The 26,548-nt window shown below is 39.2% G+C and overlaps 1 protein-coding gene across 1 annotated transcript in view; it reads right to left on the minus strand.

Moving 5' to 3' along the window:
- The window catches only part of LOC138059602 (dynein axonemal heavy chain 3-like), an 87,563-nt gene extending 63,567 nt beyond the window's left edge, over nt 1-23,996 (minus strand). Inside the window, exons 1-25 of the mRNA XM_068905230.1 lie at nt 23,752-23,996; nt 23,556-23,654; nt 21,788-21,998; nt 21,389-21,464; nt 20,524-20,632; nt 19,373-19,565; nt 18,947-19,022; nt 18,492-18,611; nt 16,600-16,725; nt 15,498-15,693; nt 15,172-15,225; nt 14,673-14,798; nt 14,008-14,144; nt 10,908-11,013; nt 10,249-10,427; nt 7,620-7,804; nt 7,366-7,489; nt 6,199-6,265; nt 5,553-5,639; nt 5,227-5,371; nt 3,515-3,726; nt 3,095-3,186; nt 1,751-1,865; nt 215-331; nt 69-122 (exon numbers count right to left, since the gene is read on the minus strand). Of these exons, the coding sequence (XP_068761331.1) occupies nt 69-122; nt 215-331; nt 1,751-1,865; nt 3,095-3,186; nt 3,515-3,726; nt 5,227-5,371; nt 5,553-5,639; nt 6,199-6,265; nt 7,366-7,489; nt 7,620-7,804; nt 10,249-10,427; nt 10,908-11,013; nt 14,008-14,144; nt 14,673-14,798; nt 15,172-15,225; nt 15,498-15,693; nt 16,600-16,725; nt 18,492-18,611; nt 18,947-19,022; nt 19,373-19,565; nt 20,524-20,632; nt 21,389-21,464; nt 21,788-21,998; nt 23,556-23,654; nt 23,752-23,766 (3,021 nt within the window). The 5' untranslated portion in view covers nt 23,767-23,996. The remainder of the gene's footprint in view (nt 1-68; nt 123-214; nt 332-1,750; nt 1,866-3,094; nt 3,187-3,514; nt 3,727-5,226; nt 5,372-5,552; nt 5,640-6,198; nt 6,266-7,365; nt 7,490-7,619; nt 7,805-10,248; nt 10,428-10,907; nt 11,014-14,007; nt 14,145-14,672; nt 14,799-15,171; nt 15,226-15,497; nt 15,694-16,599; nt 16,726-18,491; nt 18,612-18,946; nt 19,023-19,372; nt 19,566-20,523; nt 20,633-21,388; nt 21,465-21,787; nt 21,999-23,555; nt 23,655-23,751) is intronic.
- Between the last annotated feature and the right edge of the window lie 2,552 nt (nt 23,997-26,548).

Below are 26,548 nucleotides of genomic sequence, written 5' to 3' on the forward strand. Positions count from 1 at the left end.
TCCCAAGCTGAGGGGAAAGTACGAGAAGACTTCAGCCAATATAATAATCTCCAACTGTGAATGCCAACCTTAAGCCACGAATCAATGATGTCCTGCATTTCAATCAATCTTTCACACCATTCCTGTCAAAAAGACACCAATAAATAAAAGACCAAAAGTACACGAACACTCTAACACGCGTCTGTAGCATAGATCTGATACACTGACCACTAACCTTGATATCCGCCTCAAAGGGTTTAACGAATGGAGACCCACTCATAGTCTGTGCCTTGACTATGTGATCATCTAACAACAACTGGATATCATCCACAGCTGACAGAATGGACACCCCCTGTCACGCAAAAGAACAGCTTCCTTACTTATTCTGTATTGGATGGTTACACAGATGGTTGACGTTACAAGGATGGTTGTCATGGTTGCACTTACTCATCAATATCATGGGCTAGATAGAAGAGGAGTTCGATTTACAAAGCACCTTTCCAAGTTGCTGTTTGGCTCCGATTCAAAGCGAGTATTGGTGTGAAATAAATGAAATGACAATGAGTTTGATAAGCACGAAAATTCACAACTAATTTTCATTTGAATGGCTTTTTGGTTGGAGGAAAATTGCGATATTGACACTATCCCCGCTAGCCTCCCACGCAGACGTCCTTAGGGTTTCGTCACGCATTAAATGCGTGACGAAACCCTAAGGACATCTGCGTGGGAGGCTATATCCCCACCAAAGACGCTGTCATTTAGGCACTGTTGTTTTGTAGATCGATGGGACGGAAGACCTTAGACAGCAATGACCAGAACCAGGTTGCTGACCAGCGGTTTTCGTTAAAACAATGCTTTCCCGGGGGTGCTCAGTCTCGCGGGCTCAGAAAATCTGGTTGTGGTCATTGTTATTTCAGGTTTTTCCGATGGGACGGCACAGACCTCTTTCATAATGGCGGCCAAATAAATTATTCTTTTGTTTTAATGCTAATAAGCCTTTCTAGCCTCGCTACAACATGACAATTTCAAAAGAACATTTGTTTCAAAAAGAGGGCAGTAGGTCTAATTAACAAAAATACAAAAGAATATAAAGGTGGTCGCCATTCATGAAAAAGGTCTATAGAAATGAACTGAAAGCGGGACGTTTTTCTTGCACATTATCGTTTTAGGGAGATTTTGGGTGCCTTTGCAGAAGTGATTGCGTAAGGAACCTCATAATCTACGACAGTGACGTCGATGTATTAACTTACAAATTTAAAGTTTTCGTGAAATATCTGAGAAATAACGCAAAAGACCAGGAAAGAAACTACGACGAACAACGTTCAACTGAAAAAAATGATGTCATAATTCACCGTTTCGTTGGCTGTCTTCATCTTCACCCATTTGTACATAACTAGTTGGAAGCTTTGGCACGTTACAAATTTGCAGACACTAGAAAACTAAAGCTCCAAACTTCAAAACACGCAGCATGACCAATGATCTGCTCGTTTTGTTTCCGTAGATACTGAGGTCCCTGTTTTTCTCTCGATTATCTACATTATCGTCAATGAGACGGGACCTCCGGCTTATCGTACTTATCCGAGAAGACTTGAAAGACTAACCATTTGCAGATGTAGTTACAAAGGCAGCACTTTCTCTTCAGTCATTAAAAGACCCTGAGTGTTGGTCCGGCCGGAGTTGAACTCACGACCTCCCGCGTGACAGTCCGGTGCTCAACCAACTGAGCCACCGGTGCGCGGTTAACGGTTTTTTTCAAATGAAATGCACTTACAGTATCTCTATAGGGAACGAATTCGAAGTACATGTCTTTCCATTCGATCTTCATCTTCTCCATGGCTTTTTCAAGCCCAAATTCTTTGCTGGCAGCTCCGCTGATTTCATCAAGCCTAGTGAAAAAGAGATACAGCAATTAACATCCAAGGGGTAACTTAAAAATGCATGGTCGATACCACTATCATCCTCGAAAAAAGGGTTCCAAGGCGACAGACACATGGATACCTGTCAAATCAAAGACAAGGTCATCGATAGTTTTCCTCTTTGTGTAGTGCATTTGGCACTTTATCAACAATTTATCTCGTTCCTGGCATTCACATAATAGACAAAAGTAAAAACCATTTGTAAAGAGCTAACGTTGAAATGAGGAGAAACTCCTTGCACAGTCACCATTTGCCTTTCCTGCTCGATCTTTTGTGGAAAGACGCTGGATGCCCTCAACGGCCTGGACACATGACATAGGCTAACGAATACTCAGTAATGCTAAAGTTGCTTTTGCTGCATAACTAACAAAAAAGAAATGTACAATCAAGAATCGAAAATGGATTTTTAACGAGCAGCACACGACAACTGGAGAGCAACTTGATTGAAAGGCTTGGATACTGAGATGCGATTGATAAATGAGTAATGGAAATTTAGGCTTTGGTCCACACACTCCGCTCACTGGCTTTTCTACACGCGAGGCTTCTAGGCTACTTCGAACAATTAAACTGAAGGAAAGGAAACATGAACTAACAAACTAGAGACCGGCAACCTTTCACGTTTGCAGTGAGTGATAAGCATCTTGATTGCAAAAAGATAAAGAATCAAAAGGTCCAAATAGCCTTTTTGAAATCACTTGATGGCCGACATGTTTATGCCACTCATTAACAACCTCTACATCCCCTCAAAAGCTATGTCCCCATTAATAGATTTTACTCTGTTTAACGCCTGATGATTGTACTCCTCAATTGGGTGGGGGTTGGGGGGTGTTATTGGTTTTCAATAATTATTGTGATTATAGAGCGGTTTTCAAACCAACACCAAAGTAATTACTTTGGCCAATCAAAAAGGACGGAGACAATCCAGTAAACCAATCACAACTCGAAGTAATTACACCTACCCGACACAAAGCGCTTCTTATGTAGAAAAAAATTTCGCGTAAACGGCAAACACGAAAATGACTACTTTCACGTAGAAACGGCAAGCGGCAGCCGGCCAACGTACAAAATAGCGGGAAAATCGTGGTCACGTGGTCACTTTTGCCCTTCGCGTTTCACGTCAACGTAAAGCTAAGCTAAATCTCTCGTAGGATTGACAGAGTTAAAAATCGCATATCCTAAAATGGGAATTATTTCCTTACTTTTCCGTGAACTTGTGAAGGTTGAACTCCAGCATGTTGCACAGTGATGTTGACGGTTCTGGCTTGATATCAAATCCAACAACTTCGCCCATCTATAAGATGCAAAACATTCGGGGTATGAGCTACTGAACCCACAACTTTCTTGAAATTAAAGGTGGGGCTGCCGTTTGCACTATAGGTGTAGAAACTCTATTTAGCCATCAAGAAGATACATTTCAACAAATGTTTTCCTCGCCCAAATACCTTTTTGCTTTTATCGCCTAAAACGTAAATTTCGGGGATCTAAAGCTGCAGGATTTTTGGTTAAATTCCATTGACAGTGTTCAAAATCAATTTAGTTCCAACAAAAAGTGGCATCATCGATTTCACTGACAGAGATGAAATAACAACGTCGTGACTGAACTAACAGTGGCGGCCTACCTGTTCCCAATGTCGATCTCTTAGGCCAGGGTTGCAAATAATTTGCAAGAGTGGGATGTGAACTTTGAACTTGTCAATCTTAGTCTTCACACTGTCTGCAACGCGTCGAGGTCCAGGAGCGTCACCGAACGTTTTGGTCAGTTTTAACACTGTTCTGTACATGCCACCGATTTCTTCCTCCACTTCCTCAGCGTTTATGTCAGTAAATGGACCTATTGAAAATATTACAATAATAATGATTTTCGACACTTTCCACCGTTTTTGCTGTTATCACAACAATCACGGTCGTGCAACCACATCGGCAACACCAACGAAAACGCTAAAAAACTACAAATTTAATGAGCAAAACAATAACTTTTCGTGTTCCGCAAGAGCGTTTCAGATCTTAATACATTTCTTTCACATCCCCGGCGAAGCAAAAACGTGAAATCGTCAAATTTCCGTACAACACAGCAGCACGTGAGCTGAAATTTCCATTCTCTCAACTTAAGCGTTTTTCATACCAGTGTCATTAGGGAGCTTAGGTACGAGAGGTTTTTCAGCCATACACGCTAACAGGAAGTGCACAAGCCAGGACAATGATCTATCTCAGATTTTGTAACTTAACATCCCTAATAGTGAAAAGATCCTTAGCAATATAAACAAGGTAGTGTCAAGACGAGTTAAAAGGTAAAAGAACTCACTTCCGGTTTCCGTCCGTAGCTCAAAAACGGCGTGTTCAAGCTCCCCATTATTCGGTAACTGTTAGCGGGCGACCAGGCGTTCTTTTCTTTAGACAGGGCTGGAGACGTCTCCTGACCTCTCTAAAGAAAGAACGCCTGATCGCAGCTTAGGTAACTGTTAACCTGATGTCCTATGACAATGGACTAAAATACTGACTCACAAAGCGGTTACAATAACGCGAACTTCGATTCGGTGGTTTTGTAAGAGGCTTAAATTATGTCATCGATGACACCCAATGAGGACGTCTCACTCCAATTTACAAGTTCGCATCATTGATATCGGAGAAAGACGGGCAAGCAAAACCAACGTTTTGTGACTTTGTGGTTGTGTTATGCACAAAACCTCAATATTGTTTATTTCACGTCGTTGTTTTGCAAAGGCCGGCAAAGAAATGTACCAAAACTAGAAAACGCACACGGGGCACGGTCAGACGTGTTAGAGAGATTTCGCAACGCGTTTACTACGTGATGCGGCAAACGGGAAATGGGAAACGGCGCGCTGCTACTTGTCATAAAAGAGTGAAGATTTGACAGTTCTCTTCTTCCAACTTGTCTCTCTATTTTAAGAAGTTGCTGAATATCTCAGGCTAACAGGCTCGCCGAGGAATCCGTTTGCCCTGTTTGTTTGTTATTTTTATTTGCTTGTGTGATGCTAAATCTCTTCATTAGCTTTGGACAGTGAATACCCCGTTTTGTGGAGTACTTGCTGCTGTCTCTTTAGTCTTCGGGTTTACTCTCTCATGACGAGAGTTGTAATCATTTAAAACTGAAGTTGATACAATAACTCAAACGGTCAAACAGTTTATCAACCAACAAAGCAAGCAAGCAAGTGAGCAAGTATTTTGTTATGAACTGATATATCGATATGGCCACCTATTTTATTATTTGTGTACCCATCACTCCATTCTTGTAAACTTTTATCTTCATGTATGCGATTTTAATAACTCTAGGAGTTTGTCTTTCACAGTTTGTGATTAAAAATTAAAGTACCATTCAGCCAAGCTTCATTTTTGTTGTGGAAAGTTAGCGCTGTCCTCCACAGTTTGTCATAAGGTTCTTTGTAAGCTACCATGGTTTGAAGTAATGGGAACTGCGTCGCTTCAAACTCCAGCAATTCCTCTTCTGTATTTACTTGCTGCAAAGCCAAAAAAACTCATCAATCTCACTGAGCGAGAAGGTTGATGATACTCACATTTTGATAGGGTCTTACTTCAAACTAATTGGGTAAAACATACACAAGTGACGTCATTATTAATTCTTCCTAATTATCATCATCATCATCAACATTGAAAATTTGACTATAATAAGAAACTCACAATAAGTTCTTCCTGTGCCATCTTGAGGGAATCCTCAAGTTCTTCTAATTTCTCAACATTCTTCCTCATCTCATCCACTGCCATAATCTAAAATGAAAGCAAGACACATCTTAGGAACATGATACAACAAGAAACAGTAGTATAGCAGCTCTCGTAACTTGCTATTGTTTGGTATTTTACGCAGTTTCTTTTGTTTAGTCTTTTGCTTTTGGTAAGCCAGCGAGCCAATCATCACATCATACATTACGAGAGCTGCTACATCACCCACAAGAAGGCACAGACAACAGGGTCCAGCTTGTTGCCATTCCAGGAGTGTTATCATGACGTGTTGCTTTGTGATAACCCATTTTAACTTTGTTGGTTTTTCGCCTTCGCCTTTTGAGGAAAAAGCAATCGTCAGTTTGTACGGGACTGTTTTGTGGTCTTAATGCCAACATAATATTCTATGGTATTGAAGGGATGGAGAGGGTTTGATTTAACAGCGATTGTGCTGAAAAGTACAATCCCGAAAATCTCAATCTTTCGTGGCCGTCAAAATACCACCAACCGCATTAGGCATCAGACTCCTTCGTCCCCAAAACGAATATTTCTTACAAAAATAGTGTTTCACACTTGTAGCCAGTTAATATTTGTTTATGCATCTTACCTCCTTTTTCCTAAAGGCTTCCACTTCCTTGTTATAGCCATTAAGTTTTTCTTCAAATGCCTTGACCCTGAAAAAGGTGATCATGATACAGACAACTTATTCTCCACGGTCTGGTTGTTCAAAGGCCGATTAATGCTAATCCTAGATTAAAAATTAACCAAGGAGTTTATTTCTCTACCCCCAAATGCTGTTCAACACTGATGTTCTGCATAACTTTACATTAAAAGAAGTCAATCTTGAAAAAAGTTGAAATCATGAAACAAAAGTTTACACTAATCCTGGATTAAGTTAATCGGGTTTCAAACAACTGGGCCCTGATCGCATCAACATTTTTATCGTAAAACACAGGATCAACAAAGTGGATGCAAAGATCTAGGGAAGTGGCAGAACTTGGCTGTAATACCTGCGACCTGTGAAACCTTTTTCATGATTTTCGACGGACACTCTCTTTTCGAAAAATATTAATGATTGGAAAAGGGTATGGCTTGTAATTTGTGTGTTAAGCAGTCTTGTCCCAGGGTGGAGGTGGCTATTTAACAATTATTCGCCGAAGGCGAAATGATTATCAGTGAATATTCGTCAAGGTGAATATTCACCGATAATCACTTCGCCTTTGGCGAATAATTGTTTTATTATAAGTACACAGGTGATTATTTCAAAAAAGAAAAAAAAAAAACATTTCAACGCGAAATCATCTTCACTTACAGTGGCAAAACGACTTCTGGCAGCCATTTTGTCCGTCGAGGTGATTATCGGCTGATAATCCGAGATAGCGAGCCAATGAGAGCGCGTGATTTTGTGTAATCACCTGTGTATTTATACTAATAGTGGATATTTACTGAGCCGCGGTTTTAGTGTATACTAAAACAGTGAGATAATAATAGCACAAAAAGATGATTTTAACTCATTATTTTATTCCTGCAACAATTACAATATTTTTATTATAGCGAAAATCTCGTGGGGGTTGCTCGGAGGTGAATAGCAAAGGATATTAAGAGTTTGAGTAACCAATCAGAGGCGTGGATAGTTTAGATGTAATTTCACGGCAATTTGACATGTACAGACAAAATGGAAGTACACTGTAACTTGGCTGCATGCCACTGTATATATCGACAGAACATCAAGTTCAACTGAAAAACAAGAGACAATTTTGAAGAATTCACTTACTTCCTCTTGACCTCATCCATGGCCAAATCTTTCCTATGTCCAATGCGGTTTCTGCTCAGCTCAAAAATCTTCTGGATGTGTTCAGGCCAATGAAACACAGTGCTGTTCAACTTGAGATCCTCATCTGAAAGACAGTGTGTGATGCATCAGTAATGAAGGGGTATACTGGTGGGTAACCATAGTCGAACCTATCAAGTATGGTTGCGGTAGCGATGATGATGATGATGATGATGAGAAGAGAAAAGTTGACTTACATGGAAGAGTAGCATAATCCAGCAAGAACAAAAGTCTCTCGCCAGCCTGGTCAACAGAAGTCTGTAAATTGACGACTGTAACTGAACTTGCATTTTCCAAGAAGTGTGTCAGAGTTACCAAGTCGCTTATATTGTCAGGCATCTCTTGAACCTTGTCTGATATTTCATCATACGCTTTGCATAATCTAAGAACAATAACAATTAACAAATATAACATTTGTAGATAATCTGTACATTTTTGTTAGTGAGTTATTACAAAAAAGCAAACAAACTCTGACACTCCTAATCACTTCTGAAGAGTGCATCTACTGATTGAACCAAAAGCACACTAGATAAGGTGCCTCTGACAGCATCTATATGGTACAGTAGAATGATCCCCAAGGACAGCACAACAGCCAGATGTAACTAGCTGGGAACTAATTTTGATGAGGGAGAAAAACCAATGAAAGCACCCAGAGAAAACCCTCGAGTCTGAGGTTGAGATTGAGTAAAACGTCTCAGCCAATATACAATAGCAGAGATGTATCCATGTGCGGATGACCTATTAACACCTGTTAGGGTTGAGTTGTTCAGTGCAACAATCTCTGTTACAAGATTAAAGTATTGTTTATGAAAGTGAATGGAACAGAAATCAAGTGAGGCCTTACACTAGCTGTGAATGTGAAGGATAATGAAGAACCTTCCCTCAGATTACATTGTACTTTTTGTGCACCACCCAAGGAAAGAGATAAATCTCTGACCCGGATGGGCAGTGTGAGGTTTTAGAGTGCCACTGATGTCACCCAATGAAGTCAACAATAATAGACCATTTTACAGTTGTAGCTAAGTTACCTGGCCTACGAATGGAAGCGAGGCTGCCGGTGACCATGTTTTGATACAAACCTCCATGCTTTTATAATGTTAATACGGACTAATTAGAATTACAACAACACAATTTGCATGATAAAAGCAGTCGGGACTGTATCAATGCAAGGTCACCGGCAGCCTCGCAGCCATTCATAGGCTAGGTCGCAGAGCAAACAACTGTAAAATGGCCTATTTAATGAGGGGAGTTTGGGCAGGGTTGATCTTAGAGCAGCCGAGTATATTTCATTTTTGGGAGGCGATGTGGTCCAATGGTTAGGGCATTGGGTTTGCATGTGGTTACTCTGGGTTCAAATCCTGTTCTAATCTCTGGTTTGGATTTGTTTCCAGTTGTCCCGATTCAACTCTACCGCGCTTTGTAAATAGCCAACTGGTTGCCTCCTGCCAGTTGGGGGTTCTTAACTATGTTTATGTGTTAAGTTTGAATTGTTTCTTTCAGATTACTAAAAGTGGGGTGCCTGTGAACTAGCTTGATAGCTATTAAAGTGCACTTCCAATGTAAACAAAGCAATTAGGCCCGTTTTAAATGTCGCGTTTCACATGTGCCGAATCTAATTGCAAATGAGCGAAAACAATAGATTTTTCTCATTTGCATTAGATTCGGCACATGTGAAATGCGACATTTAAAACAGGCCTTACATTTACATAATGCAAAAAATGTTATTGTAAACATAAAGATCATTCTGTTTTAGCAAGTAGGTGTGCCTACGACTTTTGCTGAATTTGAAGATTGATGCTATTTTTATTAATAGTAAGAAAGAGATGAATTACAAGGGAAGGTTTGGTCATATCATGTTCCCAAAGGTTGCAGGCTTTTTGGGATAACATGGCTTAAAATTGACATTCTCGGTATTAATCTACCATTAAACTCATCAACAATAGATAAGCTTGGGGAATGGAAAAAAGCTCTAAGGAAAACAGCCCAGCAGCGAAAAACACGTGGAATGACTTGACATCCGACACTGAGCGGTAAACTACATAACGCCCCTGAAGTAAACCCCCCGGCCACCCCACACACCAACTCTGTGAGATACTGCTGGCCAGCAATATTGTTTCGCATTTAACTTGGCCTAAATTACATTTAGCCACATTATTTCATGATTAATGTTATTACTCACGAAAAAACAACACAGAACACAATTTGTGGGCCAAGTTGGGCAGGGAATATGCCGGCAAGGCTCGGATGAAACCACCGACCGGAGGGACCGGATGAGGGGACTCGGCACATGTCGCCACACCGAGGGGGTGCCTCATGCCTGTACTGCAAGGCGGGCATGGTGGCTGGCATAATGTCCTGGGGCCAAGTTAACCCAGTCCAGCAGTAGAACAACATGCCCCCTCCCTGACGGGGCTTCAGCACAGGGCTGAAGGGGTGCCGCAGGCAACAATTCCCCGCCCAAAGGCCGAGCAATGCGAAGGTTACCCTGTGCTGAAGCCGATCCTCAAGACCCCTTCTCCACCAAACGCAACGAAGGCAGAAATGAAATGCCTTTGGATTACAGGACGCATGGTACAAAAGAGGCCACCACGTGATAGTGGCGCGGCACGGAGGCCGAGGGATCAAAGGTTATTGCTCCTAAACATTAACTTTAATTTTATACTAAAATAACTCAAGACAAGAAAACCAAACTATTAAAAAACAAATTTGGAATACCACCTATAGAAAGTAAATTGACATTTGTATGAATGATCTCATAAAATAATGATGTTGTTCTTAGGATTTATCTGAGAGTATATTTCCTGTGATGAGGCAATACACACACACCCCCTGTTCTTGTCTCTGTTCTGATCCACAACATATTGTATCATTCTGTCTGCTAATCGCTCAGCTCGTGCAGACAGCTCCTGGTTGACCTCGTTACAGTTCAAGCACAGCATGTTGAGTGGAACTGTAATATATAGTGAGGCAATCTCCTTGGAAAGCATTTGGTATGAATCAATTTTCTAAGATAAAAAGGAAAAAATGAAAGTGAATGCTAGGCTTCCTTGTTCCTGTTATTGGACAAGACTGGTTAAGAACTGATATCTTTCATATTCGGTCAAGCTAAAATAATTCCCACATACTGGACTCTTAATTAAAAGTAAAACAAAATTAATATTTTTTTTTGCTTTGAATCAACTTTTGAAAGTGAAACAGTTAAAAATAATAAGTGAGTCTAATAAATGTACACTCTAATTCTTGTGGACTCAAATACTGTAATTTGAAAAACACTTAAATCAACAAAAATTAACTGTATTTTCTGGAAAATTTGATGATACCTGTAGTGTTAAATTAGTAGCATCCCTAGATGGCATTTTTAAGGCGTTTAACCAATCTAATTAACCCACAGCCATGCAAGGACCTGTTTTCTTCTCTCACTAACTCTCTTATATAACAAAGCTCCATTAAATTACATCAACACAGAGAAGTGGTCACTACAATACCTTGGACAAGGAAACTAAAACAGGCTCATCCTGGATAAAAGCATTAATTTCAGTTTCAGCTTTGTTGTTCAGCAAATCTTGGTATTTCTTGTAAGTGTTCAGGTATCTGAGGAAATGGTTACCATGATCTCATAAGCAGCATTCCCAAATGGCAAGAAATTGGTGACAAGTTCATGGCCATTAACAACATTAGATGCCATCCACCAACACGGTCCTTTCAACACTTCCTTAAATTTTACATGATGTAATATTTCAAACCCCAAATAGGACAGAGGTATGCACAAGGAAAATCTTTGTTATCAAAAGTACTGATGAGAGAGAAATTCAGTTCAGAAGTTAATGCATGGTGTCTGGTAAGGATCCTTGGTACACTTTATGTAAAGTAGCTCTACTAGCCATTCAATGGGTGTGTTTGATACCTATAGGGTTTTTTTAATTTTTAAATTTTTATGTAAGAACCAAAAAGCACTAACTTCTAAAATAGAGTTTCTGTCTTTATTTGCCTTACTGCCAATAATACTCGTGATACCATTACTATTAATGGTATGAAACAATACTGTTCCAGACAACATGATACAATAACAGATGGCACCTGCAGGGGTGGTACTTTAGGAATTTTGGGGTGGGGATGTGCCGCTGGGATCCTGGAACCCTTAGGCTAAACCAGAGCTAGTTCAGCTGAATTTTGCTACACTATACTAGAGTAAACTTCCCAAATCCCCCCTATCCTAGAGTAGCTGTTTTCCAGAAACTACTGAGGTCCCTAGCACAGTCTAGCCAAAACAAAACCTTATACCACAATCATTTCTCTCTCAAAAAATGATTTATTTCTACTTGTCAGTTTGTTCAGTATTTCCCTGGTTTCCTTAGTCTAGATAAAATCTTCAACCAACTGGTCAGTTTCGTGAAAAATGATTATTCTAGACCCAAACGCTCTGCTTTATATCCCCTATAGATACTGCACACAACTATATAGCCCACCAATGGCAGTACTCCCCCCGCCCCCCACGGATTGGCAACACACCAACACTGTACCACAAAATTGCCAAATCATTCATACTGTACTGTCAGAAGCAGATGACCTTGAAGTGTATAACTTGCAACTCTTTCCCTTGGAACAAAGCGGGGGATTTTAACGCCGTAATTTTATGCCCAAATATGGACAAGAATAAGAACGAAGCTGCACGCATGTGAAAATGCAAGAGCTATGTTACATCCAAATAAGGAGATTTTCAAACTGAAAAATTAAACCCCAGCTCTGAACCAGAGTTAAACACTTCAAAGACAAGTGCTTCTGGTACTGTATCATATCTTTATTTACATGTACTTTTGCAAAGTATCTAGTTTTAGCCATTTTTTTTTAATTATACCCTCCTGAGTTTACGACATACAAAAGAAGACACTGACCACAACACTGGGAACTCCATGCTAAAATACTTGCTAAATATTGTGAAGGTACCTATGGGTTCATCGTCATTGTCAAAGAAGACTAAGGTTATTTTACCATTTTCCACATTTGGGCTTGAAATTATTGAAAATATCCAGTTGCAATTTTACGAAAAGATAGGAAAATTTAGTTGCAATTTCGCAAATTTTAGTTGAAAAATTGTCACGCTGCATTGCGTTGTCGGCAGTTTAGCAAACAAAATGTGAGCCTACAATACTTGTGTGCAAAGAAACTGCTGAAAAATGGCGAGTGATTCAAAGGAATGGAGTTGTGCACTCCCAGGTAACTTCACAGCTATATAAATTACGCTATCTTCTGATCGAAAGAAAATTCACGGCTAGAAACAAAATTGCAGCCAACTAACTTAACCCTGCTAACCCTTTTGTTTCGAAAGGGCAAGTCACAAATTGGCGACTTCTCCAGATATTTAGTCCCAATTTCAAGCCCTGTTGCAGATGTGATAAAACAAAGGAGGCACTTTCTCTTCACACCCTGAATGTTGCTACCGCTGGAGTTTGAGCCCACAACCTCCCGCAGGGAAGTTTGACGCTAAATACATGTACCTGACCTGACAAGTAGGTAGTTAATAGTTTAGGCACTTGTAGATTTTACTCTGTCTACCGCCAGACGACTTTACACGTCAATTGGGGGAGGGAGGGGCACTTCAGCATTGAATGGGTTCAGTTGGTGGGGGGGGGGGGGGAAAACTTCAGCGATGAATGGGTTTATGTACAAAATATTTAGGCAAAGTTGACAAAGTTGAGGAATCAGCAAGATTAGAGTTACTAAAAACAAAGTATTTTTCAAAGCTTTCTCAACATTAGTATGACCACGATTTTCATTGCAACAAAAAATCGTTATAACTTGGCTTAATATTCCAGTCAGAACAGATTAACCCATTACCCTAGGAGTGAGACTAATGAGATTTTACTCTGCCTAATGCCAGACAATTTTATTTGTCAACTGGGGGCATCCATCGTGGGGTATCTGAGGAGTCATTGGGTTAAATTGTACAAAATAATATGTACTTATTGACTGAATGGGAGGGCCAGACGGGGAAATATTGGCCCATGCTCATGGCGCACATACGCCATGACCTTGGGCCAAATGTTTTTCTGTCCGGCCCAACCTAAACTCAGTCAATAAGCATTTTACCACATGGGGTCTTTACACTATTTAGTAGCACTCAGAAGATGAAGTTAGGAAAATTTATCTAATATGCTGTTTGCATTAAATTTTGCTTTTCTAGCTGTAAATTAGTTGGATGTTAAAAAGCGACGAAATCTCCTAAAATTGCATTGCATGGAGCAGTACGTGTTCCTAGTAGGGCCATAAAGCTTTTTTCCGCCCTACTCGCCCTAATGCGTACAGCCCTCATACGGGTATTTTCTCAATAGCTTTGCAATGAAAGCGCGTGTGGGGCCATACGGGCCATATGATAATGATCAATGCTGGACCAGGAACACATTGAGAAATGGCAAGTGCTCTCACCACTTCACAAAACGTCTAAAAATCTAGTCAATCCAGACAACAAGTATCACTATTTTGTGCTGGTTGACTAGCTGCTTAGAAATTTATACTGAAGCCCATTTTTTATAAAGTCATAACATTGTTTAAAATTCTTAGTAAGCTGCAATATGGAATGTCACATACTTTTGGGGTCCAACTGTGTTGAGTTTAAACACATCGACAGCCTGATTCATGTAATCCTGAACAAGAGCTTCATCCACATGCACTGCACGAAGAAACAACTTCTTGTCTTTCATATCAGGAAACAATTCAACCTCAACCTAAAACCGTAATAAATGAAATTAAATGAAATCCATTACTCACAAACCACATGGAGCACCAGGTGTATGTTCTAGTTGGTGGTATAATGTCTCATATTTGTGATTGCATTATGATTCCTTGTGCTTTGATGCTTTGTGGAGGTGTAGCGGGAAGATTAGAGCGGTTTTCAAATGAATGTAAAACCAAAACCAAAGTAATTACTTTGGCCAATCAAAAAGGACAGAGACAATCCAGTAAACCAATCAAAACTCGAAGAAATCACAATCTTAATGTCCAAGTGGCTCACCTTTATATGACGCTATCGTTCGTTCTTTCATCAACTGCCGAGCCAAACGAGCCATGAAATAGACAGACTGATATATTGTTATTGCTCGTTTTTTCATTGATTGCCGAACTAAATGAGCCTGTTCTTATTGGCCCTGTATTCTGTAGTTGCTCTTAGTTTTTGCTTATTGTGGCTGTCTAAAATAATACATGTAGAAGTTTAATTGGGTATCACATCACTAGAAGGTTTGCAAGTTACTCACCCTTGGAAGCCCTGCAGCATTTTGCACAATGTCCGTCAACAGCCTTAAGATGATGTCACGTAATTCTCTGAACGGAGGATCAAATGTCAGCTTACCCCCATCAATTTTCAGTTGAACAACCATAACCTAGTTTGCAACATAAAAGTTCCAACAAAGGCTTAAAAATAAAATATTATTATTACAGTCCCTCAAAGAAAATTTTAATTGATCCACTTGGTGCTGATTTACTTTGCACTATGCAGATTTGAAGCGTTGTGCACATTATTTTATACAGATACTTTGCGTCTTACGTTTGAATGAATGATTTTGTATTAAGCAAGCACATTGAGCTCCAAGACTCATGTCAACGATTTTCACTGTTTTAAGAGAATGCTACAAGATACACACGGCCCAGTGTTAAATTCAAACCCTCAAGATGTTAACAATAAACATTTTTTATATTGTTTGACCAAGTAGTCATCACAGAGCAACTCAATAAGACTAGCAACTTGTGACATACCTCTGTCATAACGAATTGCAAATCTGAGAAATTTTCACCAAAGTCGTTCCCATCCTGTGAGAAAAACAGCATTGTGATAAGGATCCCATTCAGTTCATCATCATCTCACCCAATCATGCACCCATCATTACATTGCAATATGCCAAGAAATACCGTGGCCACCCAACAAACTTTTACATTTGACAACTACATGTAAAACAAACCATGCAACAAAGTTCAACTTACAGCTGTGCAAACTTTGCAAGGATGTATGACTGTCAATCAAATTTGCACACCCTGATTGGCGGATAATTTGTAAAAACTTTGTTAGGTGGTCACAAGTTTACCTGGTAAAAGCTGAGAAAGCTGACAAAATCGGCCAGGGAACTGATAACCAGCCTGCGAAGTTGTGTGGACATGAGTGCCGCAAGACAGGCAAAGAACTCTTGTACTAGAGCTGTTGAATCACCCTCTGAGTTGGGTACCAAGTGCATCCATTCCTGACGTTGTTCAATTAGGATTTGGGCACAAGCAGGGATCCAGCTGAAACAAAGATGTCGAGATTAGCATGTTGTTGTTTATTCAGACAGTACAACGTACACACTATATCCTTCCACCACATCTTACAGCACAACAGGCTGAAAACATAAGTCACAGGGCAGCAGGTTTTCGGTCAGGTAACATCAACACCAAGGTATACCAAGGTCTCAGACATTTGAGTGAAATTTGCGGTTGCCTAGCGCAGGTGGTCTTGAGTGGCCGAGATGTCATAGGCTTAATCTTTTAGTGATGCTGAAGTCTTTAGGCTTAAAGATTACTGACTAAGCATTGTTTTAGGCTCAAGGTTAGCCTTAGTCAAAAGTTAGAGTTGTTGCAATTAATTATTAACTTGACCTATGACTTGTGTTTTGGAGCCACCCGCTGTCTACAGTGCAGTCTTTCATACTAATCCTGGTGTGCTGACTCCAGCTCTATTTAAAGACCAAGTCAGTTTTGAGCTGTTTCATTTACATGAGGAAGCTGGTTGGTACTTTGGCTGTTGAAAATAATGGTAAGTGCAAATGGGAGCTGCGTTGGTTTCAGTGAGTCTTGTTCACACAAGTCACTCACTGAGATTTACCAACGGGCTCTGGAACAAAGATATTAAACAATTTTGGAAAATGTTGATATACCGGTAATTTATTATAATAATTCTTATAAATTAATTTATTGTAAAATTGGTAGTAGAGGCTCAGTTCCTGAAGATGGTGATGATTTCAATAATGATGATGATGCTGACGATGACAATTATGATGATGACGATGACAAAGTGAAGAAGGAGGACAAGGAGAAAGAGGGAAACATGCTTAATTAACCAATTGACTGCCAGGGGTTCCCCATTGACGAGTAAAATCGTTTGGCGTTAGACAGAGTAAAATTAAGGGGTAAAAAACATGGAACAAAACTCACATTTTCTTGAGAAATTCTCTGGTCTTCAAGCACTGCTCTTTGACAAAAGATTCAAACTCTCCTGGAGTAACAGGGAGGCCCGACTCAAGCAACTTATACCCGTAAACAAATCTAACCTCTGAGAATCTGAAGAAGCAACCATTTTCAAATTACTGTATAGCGAACACAATGGACACAACAAGTAAAACAAGCTCCCTGTCTGGTTTAAAATCACAGCATAGTGAAGGAGTCCTTCACTTAAAGACTCCAACACTGTATACCCTACATATGCCTTTAACCCATTGACTCCCAGGGGTTCCATGTTGACGAGTAAAATCGTCTGGCCGGTTTAGGCTGGTTTGGACGTCAAAGGGTTAATGGGTACATTAGTGAGTGATTAACATTGGGAAACAGAGTGCACACTGGCATGGTCCAATGGTTAGGGCATTGGATTTCCATGTGGTTGCATGGCTCAGGCTGGATTTGTCTTCCTAGGTTCAGAATTAACAACTCTACCATGCTTTACAAATAGCCAATAACAATATTATTGGTAGCCTTGTGTCAATTGTGACATTTACAGTAACTGTGTTACATTCTGTTTTAATTACTTCTTTCAGATTTATTTAAGTGAACTGTCTGTAAACAGCTGTAAACTAACTCAACTAACAACTAAGTGCTCTTCCAGTATGAACAAAGCATGAAAGAGCAAAGCAAGGAAACTTGACTTGGTGGAATGGGAAACATTTCCTTTATTAATGGCTTTGATTTTGACACATGGACAGTTTGAATAATGAAATCCCACTTTTCCTTCCCGTTGTCAGACTGATTCAACTCTGTCAACAATGTATACTGTACTTAACAAATTACCACTGTAACTAGAAATAAGGCAAAAAGTCAGTTTCTTTTAAATAGCAAATCTCTCTGGTATCATTGTCACGACTGCCTTGTGTTCTGTTTGAGTAGGGCACATTATGTACAGCACCGCGCAAAAGTAAGTTACCAGTCTCGTCTCGTTTCTCGCGAGACCAGAGTCTCGTCTCTAGAGTGTATGTAGATTTCACAGGTCGATTCGAGGTTTAAATGTGGACACGCAAAGACAATAACACACCAACCGCATGCTGCCATGCAAGTTTTTTCGAAACATCTTCTCTAAATCAGCTTCAAATCAAAGTACAGTGTGTGCAGATTTCACAGGCAGATGTCTACAAGCAAAGACAATAATACATCGCCGCCCACCACATTTTGACATAAAACTCTTTAGTGTCAAGCGTTACGTTTTGGAGTGCAAGTGTCTTTGTAAACAGGTTAACCTTCGGAAAGTTTTCGTTTATGCAGACACTTACAGTTTTTCAAACCGTCTCGTGAGACGAACATCTCGTCTATAGAGACGAGACTCTCGTCTTGTGAGAGGGTGGTAACTTACATTTGAGCGGTGCTGTGGGTACAAAACATAGGTCACAGGTCATAATGTTTTACCAATACAGAAACAACCCTAACCATTTACCAATGCTAACATTAGGTTTAAAAACTTTTGTTTAGGCCTAATAAGTCTAAGGTTAGCTTTAATGAATGTTTAGGATTCTTCCTGTATTAGTAGTAATTAAAACAATGACCTGTGACCTGTGTTTGTACCTGCCAGTTTGAGGAACATCAATACTGCACACCAGACACCAGTGCAAGTAAAAGCAATCTGTTTTTGACTCTTTTCTTGAGCTGCAACATTCGCTGTCCTTCTAATCATGATTAGCCATTACCTACAAGAATTAGCCGCTCCGTGGTGTTTTAAACAAATATTTAGTACAATGCACTTCATATGAAAAAGAGAAACACCCAGGGAACATTCTCATTAATCAACTAAGCAAAGATAAAAATAAAACTATTTAACTCAAAATAAATAAATACATATACTGTACCTGTCAAACCAGAGGTTCTGAATTCTCATCATCACTGGATTTGTGATGAAAAGGTTCTTTGTGCAATACTCCTTCGCTGAACGAAAAGAGTTGTGCCATGGCACCGGAGCTCGAACAGTCCTGGAAGGAACAAGAAGGGTCCAAATTAAAATAAACAAGAATATATTAAGCCATGTTTGAATGAAGCAGGGAATGAAAATGAACATCAAAAGAGCACAAGACAACTCATGGTACTTTATTGAATGTTGGTATAATAATATATTATAAGCACAATTGTGTTGTGCATTGCAGGCCTTCCAGAAGCTACTGATTGTCTCATGGTAGACACAGCTTAGAATGGGCAATATAAAAGCCATTTTAAAATTGAGAGGTGACTAAAAATTAAAAATTGGGCAACGTGATAATGACGATGATGATGAAAACCAAAGCTACCTTGCTGGTTCCACTAAATTTACCTTTGTGGGAAAGGCTTGGGGATCTCATTGATATGAAGCCTTTTCCTTTCACCAGGATCCATCAGAATATAATCAACTGGAAACAGACACAAAAAGATACACATAAATACTGGGTTATGTTTATTTCCTACTGATTGTAGACATAACAATTATCTAATATCAATAAATTAATAACAAAAACTGCTACAGCAGGTTAGACAATTAAGGGCCCTGAATTTGTAGAAACTTGAAAAATTATTTTGAAAAAATATTAACCCATTCACTCTTCAGGGGCAGGACGCCTCCAGTTCACGAGACAGCAAAATCGTCTGGCGTTGGACAGTCTGAGAGTCTCACTCCCAGGAGTCAATGGGTTAATAAATATTAAATAAATTTCATTGTCTGGAAACATAAACAAGACAACAGGACTCGGATTTTATTTCTTACCAATAGACTTGCGAACACTAAAGTCATAATCATTGACCACTTCTTGTTTGAGTTCACCGATAAGAGGGTCAAGTTCCGTATTTCGTTGTAGTTTCTCTGGTACCCTTTTCTGCAGTATCCTATCCATGACATCTTTGTCTTGTTTTGCCAGAGAATGATCTGGAATTCCCCTTGAAATGTAGTATTCATAACGCTGTAGGAACACAAATATTAAATAGTTGGAGTAAAAAATATTCAAATAGTGGAACTCAACTTTTTGAAAGTCATGAATGACCGTAGCTTGCAGAAAATGCTCTTCAATTTTCTGTCACCCACCTTTGTGAAGGACTTGTACCAAACAACTTAAAAAATCCCTTTAAGTTTTGTAGACCAACAAATTTATTCAGAAATGTTACTATACTTTACACTAACTGGCATTGCTACATATTGAATGCTAATGGCTGTTTCTGCTTTAGCATAAACTGTAGTTAATGTCTTATGTTGCAGGTCATTTTGTTCCTTAGGTTAAATTGCAACCAAACTAGGACATTTTCTTTCAACCTAGGTCAACTTGTTTCAACCTAGACCAAGTTGTTTCAACCATCATTTTGGCGGCAGGTCTAATTTGCAGGTCGCAGGTCACAGGGTGGCAGGTCATTGTTTCACTGATACAGAAAGTACCCTAAACATTCTTAAAAGCTAACCTTAGCCCTAATAAGCCTAAACAAAAATTTTTAGGTCCAAGGTTAGCTTTTATGAAAGTTTAGGATACTTTCTGTATTGGTGAAACAATCCTGCAACCCGCGACCTGCGACCTGCAGATTAGACCCGCTGTCATTTTGGGGCAGGTACAAAACACAGGTCACAGGTCATTTTTTATACGAATACAGAAACAACCCTAACCATTTACAAATGCTAACATTAGGCCTAAAAACATTAATTTTGTTTAAGCCAATTAGCCTTAAGGTTAGCTTTAATGAATGTTTAGCAATTTAATCTATAAAAAGGAACAAAATGACCTGCCACATCTACATCAATTACATTGACCTCTGTGCCTTACTAAATTATTGCATCAACTGTTTGAATGATAATCACATGCAAAGGAGTTCAGTGTGACAATGCAGTCTTAAATGTATTTTATCACAAATCTCCAACAGTCAGTGGCAACTGACCTCCACATCACGTTTAGAGACTTTTTCATCATCCATGCTCTCAACCTCCTCGAAAGATCTTATAATATCCAGCTGCTCAGCTGGTGTCATTGCTCTGCTGGGTGGCCGCCTATAGAATTTTAACAGATCAAATTAGAGGTCATGCATTAACAGTAATTTTTTTTTAATTGCAATTAACCAATAGCAATCAAAATTGTCCCTATTGTAATCCAGTGTCACCAAAATTATGTGCTGGGTGGCATCTTAATGAAATTTTTGCATCAGGAACTCTAAACCCCACTGAATTTGCAAACATGCCAACGTGAAACAAAGGTCTAAAGTCTGTCATCCTAATAAATAAGGACTACAACGAAAAACCATTTGCAGATGGCAGCTTTTTCTTCTCAGTTATTTTAAGACCCTGAGTATTGAGCTAGGTGGAGGCTGACCCCCTGACCTCCCTCCCATGGTAGACCAATGATCTACAGTATCCCCTGAGCTAATCTGAAACTATAAATTCTCTTTGTAGCCTTTAAAATAAATAAATCTTTGTTCTTAATTGAAGGGCTGGATGCAAAAAAGGGTAATTATTACCCTTTTGTCAAGTTTTTCAAGATCAGCACAATTGCAGAGCCTTGGGTATTTTTTTCGGGCTTCCCGTGCAGCTGCTTAGTTGTTGATCAACTAACCAGAATGATTTTTCCAACTTTCATTTCATTCTATTCCATAGTTCACACATGTGAAACTTACATATATTCTAAACAATCACTTGCAGAAGTAAGAGATGAGTCTTCATCACAATGTTAGGACACTGCATTTGATGAAATAAACAAAATGCAAAAGCTAAATTACATAGTTTACTGAACCCATAAAAACAAAAACTTACATTTGCTTTTGATCTCCTTCTGATTTGCTCCTTGCATGAGGACCCACTTTTCTTCTAGGTGATGTGGCTTCTTTGGCTGTTCTTTTTGTCAAGGGGTTAAAACAGTGGCCATTATCAGTTACAGGTACTACCTCCTTTGAGCTGATCATGGTTACAATGCCAGTTTTTTCAAAAAGGCTAATCCCAAGAAAATACTAAGAAATCAATGGAGACAGTTATCACAGTGCTCAGATCTTACATTCTTTACTTTCCAAGGACCTTTCAACCTTTTGAAAATAATGTTTCATTTTCATGTTTTCTAGAATCTTCTTCCATCCAAGTACATTATCCAATACTATCTTTGCTGGTTCAGTCACCTTCTATGTGAAAGACATAATAAAATATAAACTTATAGGATACAAGTTTGCTGCATTTGAGCTCTTGTCGGTGGTCTGATAGTACCCTGCAGCTTGGCCAGATTTTTCATCTTTAGGCTGGTAGCTGATGGTGTGTAATTATTCGCTATAGATTCACTGGGTGTCCTGGCATAGGCAGTCTCTTTAAAAGGGGCTGCTCGGGTCCAAGAAGAGTCTTTCATTATGGGTGGATGTTCACTGTGTCGTAAAACAATCTACAAAGAAAGAATTAAATCTTGAGTTATACATATGCCCCAAAACTGGAGGTGTTTGGAAGTCTAGAGGGTTAAAGGCCCACTGCACATTCACCCAACAGTGACTGCACACCGTGACTAGATTTCGTGATACATGAAATTATTCAAATGACTGACATGCTTTTTCCCACATGAGTCTCAAGCCAATCAGATCAAGCATTTGGACAAACCGTGATTTGAAAACTGTGGGCCTTTAATCAGTCAAAACCTGTGTTCCTTCAATTGTCTGGTAATTAGTAACTTGCCAGACAACTTAGATGTGACTTCAGTAAACACTGTGATGCATTCAAGGCGTTCGATTCCTTCAATGTTTGTTAAATCCATAAAAGAATTGACATTTGATTTCAGTGTTGTATATAATACCAAGTTAGTAAAATATTAGAAACGAAGGTCACTTGATATCCAACAGCAAAAAATGAAATTGTTGTCGAAGACCATTACTCGTCGCTTTAAAGATTCCAGATATTTATTTTTCACCACCTGTCTTGTTCATCCAATTGACGTTCCATTCTTGAGCTCCATGAGGGTATATTTTGTTTAAAGATGCACTAAAACGCCTCTTGCATTACAATGACTTCCGACACCACTGCAGGTTAATAATTAAAATTTAATGTTCTCCTGTGTGCACCATATAAATCTACGCATTACCCCAGCCCCCTCAAACCTAACAAATATGCACAGAAGACTCTATGCACAAACACACCACTTAGCAGGGGAGTGACAGGCAAGATGTTTCATGACACGAAAAAAACAAAAAAACAAACAAACAAACGCATTTTCTAACTGGATTGCCTATGGCAACCCAGTAATAATAATAATATTATTGTTCTGATAATCATAGCAATGAAAATAATAGGAATAAGAACAATATAGGAATCATAATAAATAATAATAATAAGTTGAGTTGAGTTGATTTATGGAATTAGAGCAGCATTTGAATGAATTTATTTAACAATGTTAAACGAAACAATTAATGACAGCTTGTTAAACGGGCGTTCTTTGTTGGAAGACTGTCCCTCCAGGTGGCAAAATGTCTGAAATATTCAGCCTGCGACTACAAAAACAAATCCTCTAAAACTACGTTACTTGAATAAACAAACAAAGAAGTGTTATGACATTGTCGCGACAATGAAGGAAATTGACTAAATTTAAAATCTAGAAGGTAGAAAATACCCTTCTATTTTAAAGATAATAATTAAAATACCTATTTTTTTCCTAGAAGAGATTATATTAATTCGAGTAAGATATATCAGTCCCTTGGCAAATTAATTGAATACGACATTTTAGAGTGTCCTATTCAAAATAAAAACCTATGATAAATTATGAATGATGATCCAAAGCTAATTAAGTTTATTTTCGCACGACATGATCGATTGCAAACCCAGTGCGATTACACATTAATCTCTTGTTGTTGGCAGTGGGTACGGTGACCAACTTAATAAGAAATAACCCAAATATATGCATTATACTATCACTTACTTATTGTCACATCAAAGCAGCTGCAAAAATAACACCAACCTGGTATAATTCCGAAGGTGTTTCGTGAGATGGCGGTAGAGGGGGTAATCCTGGAAGACCGCGCGTTTGAGAACAACTGAAAACTCCACTTTCGGCGTACTGAAAATAACGCAGTAAAATTGAATAAAAACTGCGTCCATTAAAATGACTGACACCAAACAGACCCTGAACAATACAATCAACAGTCTCTACTTGCCTTCACTCGCTGCATTGTGAATTGTGAAAAGAGCGATGCTCACTTATTTGGAAGACGAAATCAGAAGAAGTATCACCGAAACTCGCGCGAACCGGAAATGACAGCTTTAACCGGTTCTTGTCGTTACCAAAGATTTCCTTACATTTTGGATCAGGGACCAAAGGCCTCATCTAATGAGTTTGAAAACTCAAGGATTTCTACAAACGTTCACTCTGCGCCTCTTGACTTTGTGTTTGACACTTCTTTCGATGATCATCCGGGAAACGCAGTTGCCATGCTTACTCATTGTCCCGTCACGTTGCTACGTTCTCCCGCGGGAACGCGCGTAATTCTTTCCACGGACTTGTAACGCAATAATTGTAACGCTGTCTTTGTGCACTGTGTGTGCTTGTTACTTCCTTGAATAGGACTGTGCTGCAAGGACCGAAAAACTTCTTCATTCTAAGACAAACATGATTTCTTATAAAGAGCAAAACTAAGAGCTGTAGAGGGAGATGGGCGGGCAGGTGGCATGATGATATATCTACCAAGAGTCTTGTATCTACCAGAGTTCAAAGTTTGATAATTGAGAGAGAAATGTTTCAAAAATAATAATTATGAGTCCGGAGGCAAATAAGAGCACAAAATTTTAGAAGTCAGGGCCTGGATAACCCTATCTATAGGTGCATCCAAAAGTCCATCACCTGTGAGTGAATCTTGGTTCATCCCGCTTTTGCCCTCAGTCGGCCCCGAAAATAATTGGCAAGCTCGTACACAATTGAAACAAAATGAGAAAAACTTCAGCAACTTTTAAACCAAAAAAATGATCAGTTTATACTCGGAGTAAGTCGATGTTCGATGTATTAAGCGTGTGTGGTCTGCGCATGCTTTAAATACCCACCCATCACATCCTGTGCGCAACACCAATATTAACATCCTTTGCAGAAGGATTATAACTAAAGGTACACAGAGATAAAAATTCAACTTCATTAGAGCACCAATTTGCATAAAAGATCAAACAGCTCATAGAAAGTAAGGACTGTTTGACGTGTTTGTTTCCTTAATAAAGATAAGAATTAAAATTTATTTCATGAGCGGGTTCCGGATATGTTATGTATGGTTATAGCCGACTGACGACCGAGGTACATCGAGGTACATCGCACCGACTGTTTGCGATTCAACAAGCGAGAATGGAATAAATTGTTTTATTAAGTTGCATTAAACTCTGAAGTGTGTCAGTTTTACAAAAACACCGGAAGTTATTTAATTTTACCAAATGACCAAGTCAATCATCTTCCAAATGAGGTAAAAGAGTACATGAGCTGTTAATCGAGATATTGAGAGAGCCAATCAAACAATAGGAAGGCATTGTCGGAGATTGAAAATTTTTATTAAAATAATATTTGTTAGTCTTGCCGGGTTTATCATATGAGTTGATACGTAAAGAACCACCGTAAAGAAATTCGAAAGATGGTGAAGGGCTATTCTTAACGGGTCAAGTTACCCGACTATCAACTGATAGCTCAACTCAACTGATAAACCCATTCTGTATTTACTTCCCCTACTGACAAAAGCAATTACAGCTATCAGGATCGAACGGCACCATGATTTGGCTGTTATAAGAACAAATTGATGCGAGCAAATTGACCACCGTTCGTATAGAGAGGTCGAAAAACTGACGTTTCTAGCATTAGCCCTAAAACAAAGAGAAACTTCAGCTTTCTATTGTCCGTGCAGTGGTCAATTTACCTAAGTACAACTAAATTTCTACAAATCAATGGCGGTAGGCAGCTGCTTATAAACATTATTTACGAATGGATAAACTCCAGTTTACAATGAACTTCACAAGAACAAAGGGTCCAACTTTCACACTCTGTGCGTTGATACTCAGTCCCAAAGGAACTCATCTAACGACAACGACGCCATAACAACTTGAATAAACAAAGGCACTTTTTTATGTTAATCGGCAAACACAGTCAAAACTCAAACGGAAAACTAAATGCTGCAGGTAAAACATTGGTATTCATAGCCTTAATTGTGTGGAGTTAGCGCAATGGGGACTCTTGAAGTCATCCCAGAAGGTATGAACTCGTAGTATTTTGCCTGATAAATATCTCATAAGCACCCATCTTGTAGTCAATACCTTCCTGTTTGGAGAGACTGAACTCTTCTAGGATATTCAAAGTGTAGTTTCAACAGAAATGCTTCCTGAAACGTACTAATCATTGCAACAGTGCGATAGCCGAATGAAGACGTAAACCTATCCGCGTGTCCTGTTTCACGACAAGGGTGCAATACCAGTGTGCAATAATGTTGTTCTGTGTACAGAGTTAGCTGCTGTGCAGTTTTTAATAATGCAATCAAAGCTAAGAAATCATGCGCTGCAAATACTCTTTCACGGAATTGTTTAATTCCTTTTCCCATTCTAGCTAATCTCCCAGCCTATGTCGTTCTCCAAACTGTTTTTCACTTCAACTCAGTTAAAATTATCCCGAAAAATGAACAAGCCAAACTTTCCAACTGGCAATGCTCTCTTCCGATTCACCACTCAGTTCCATAACGTGTAAATCATTGATGCCAGTGACCTTTTCCCGAAAATTCATATCTGATTGACGGAAAATTATTGTTTGCGCTCAAGCTACCGTGAGGAACTTACTTTTACCATCGATTCAGCGGCACGAGCAGCAGGTATTAGAGAGATTTGAGAATCGCGTTTACCGCAAACGCCGGGGAAGCGTTAGGCTCAGTGAAATTTGCGTTTTGCCAAAAATCAAAGAAATTTGTTTCATTGTACTGTATATCATTTCTTGCATGTTGT

The sequence above is a fragment of the Montipora capricornis genome, chromosome 8, assembly GCF_036669925.1.
Source record: "Montipora capricornis isolate CH-2021 chromosome 8, ASM3666992v2, whole genome shotgun sequence".
NCBI classification, from domain to species: domain Eukaryota; kingdom Metazoa; phylum Cnidaria; class Anthozoa; order Scleractinia; family Acroporidae; genus Montipora; species Montipora capricornis.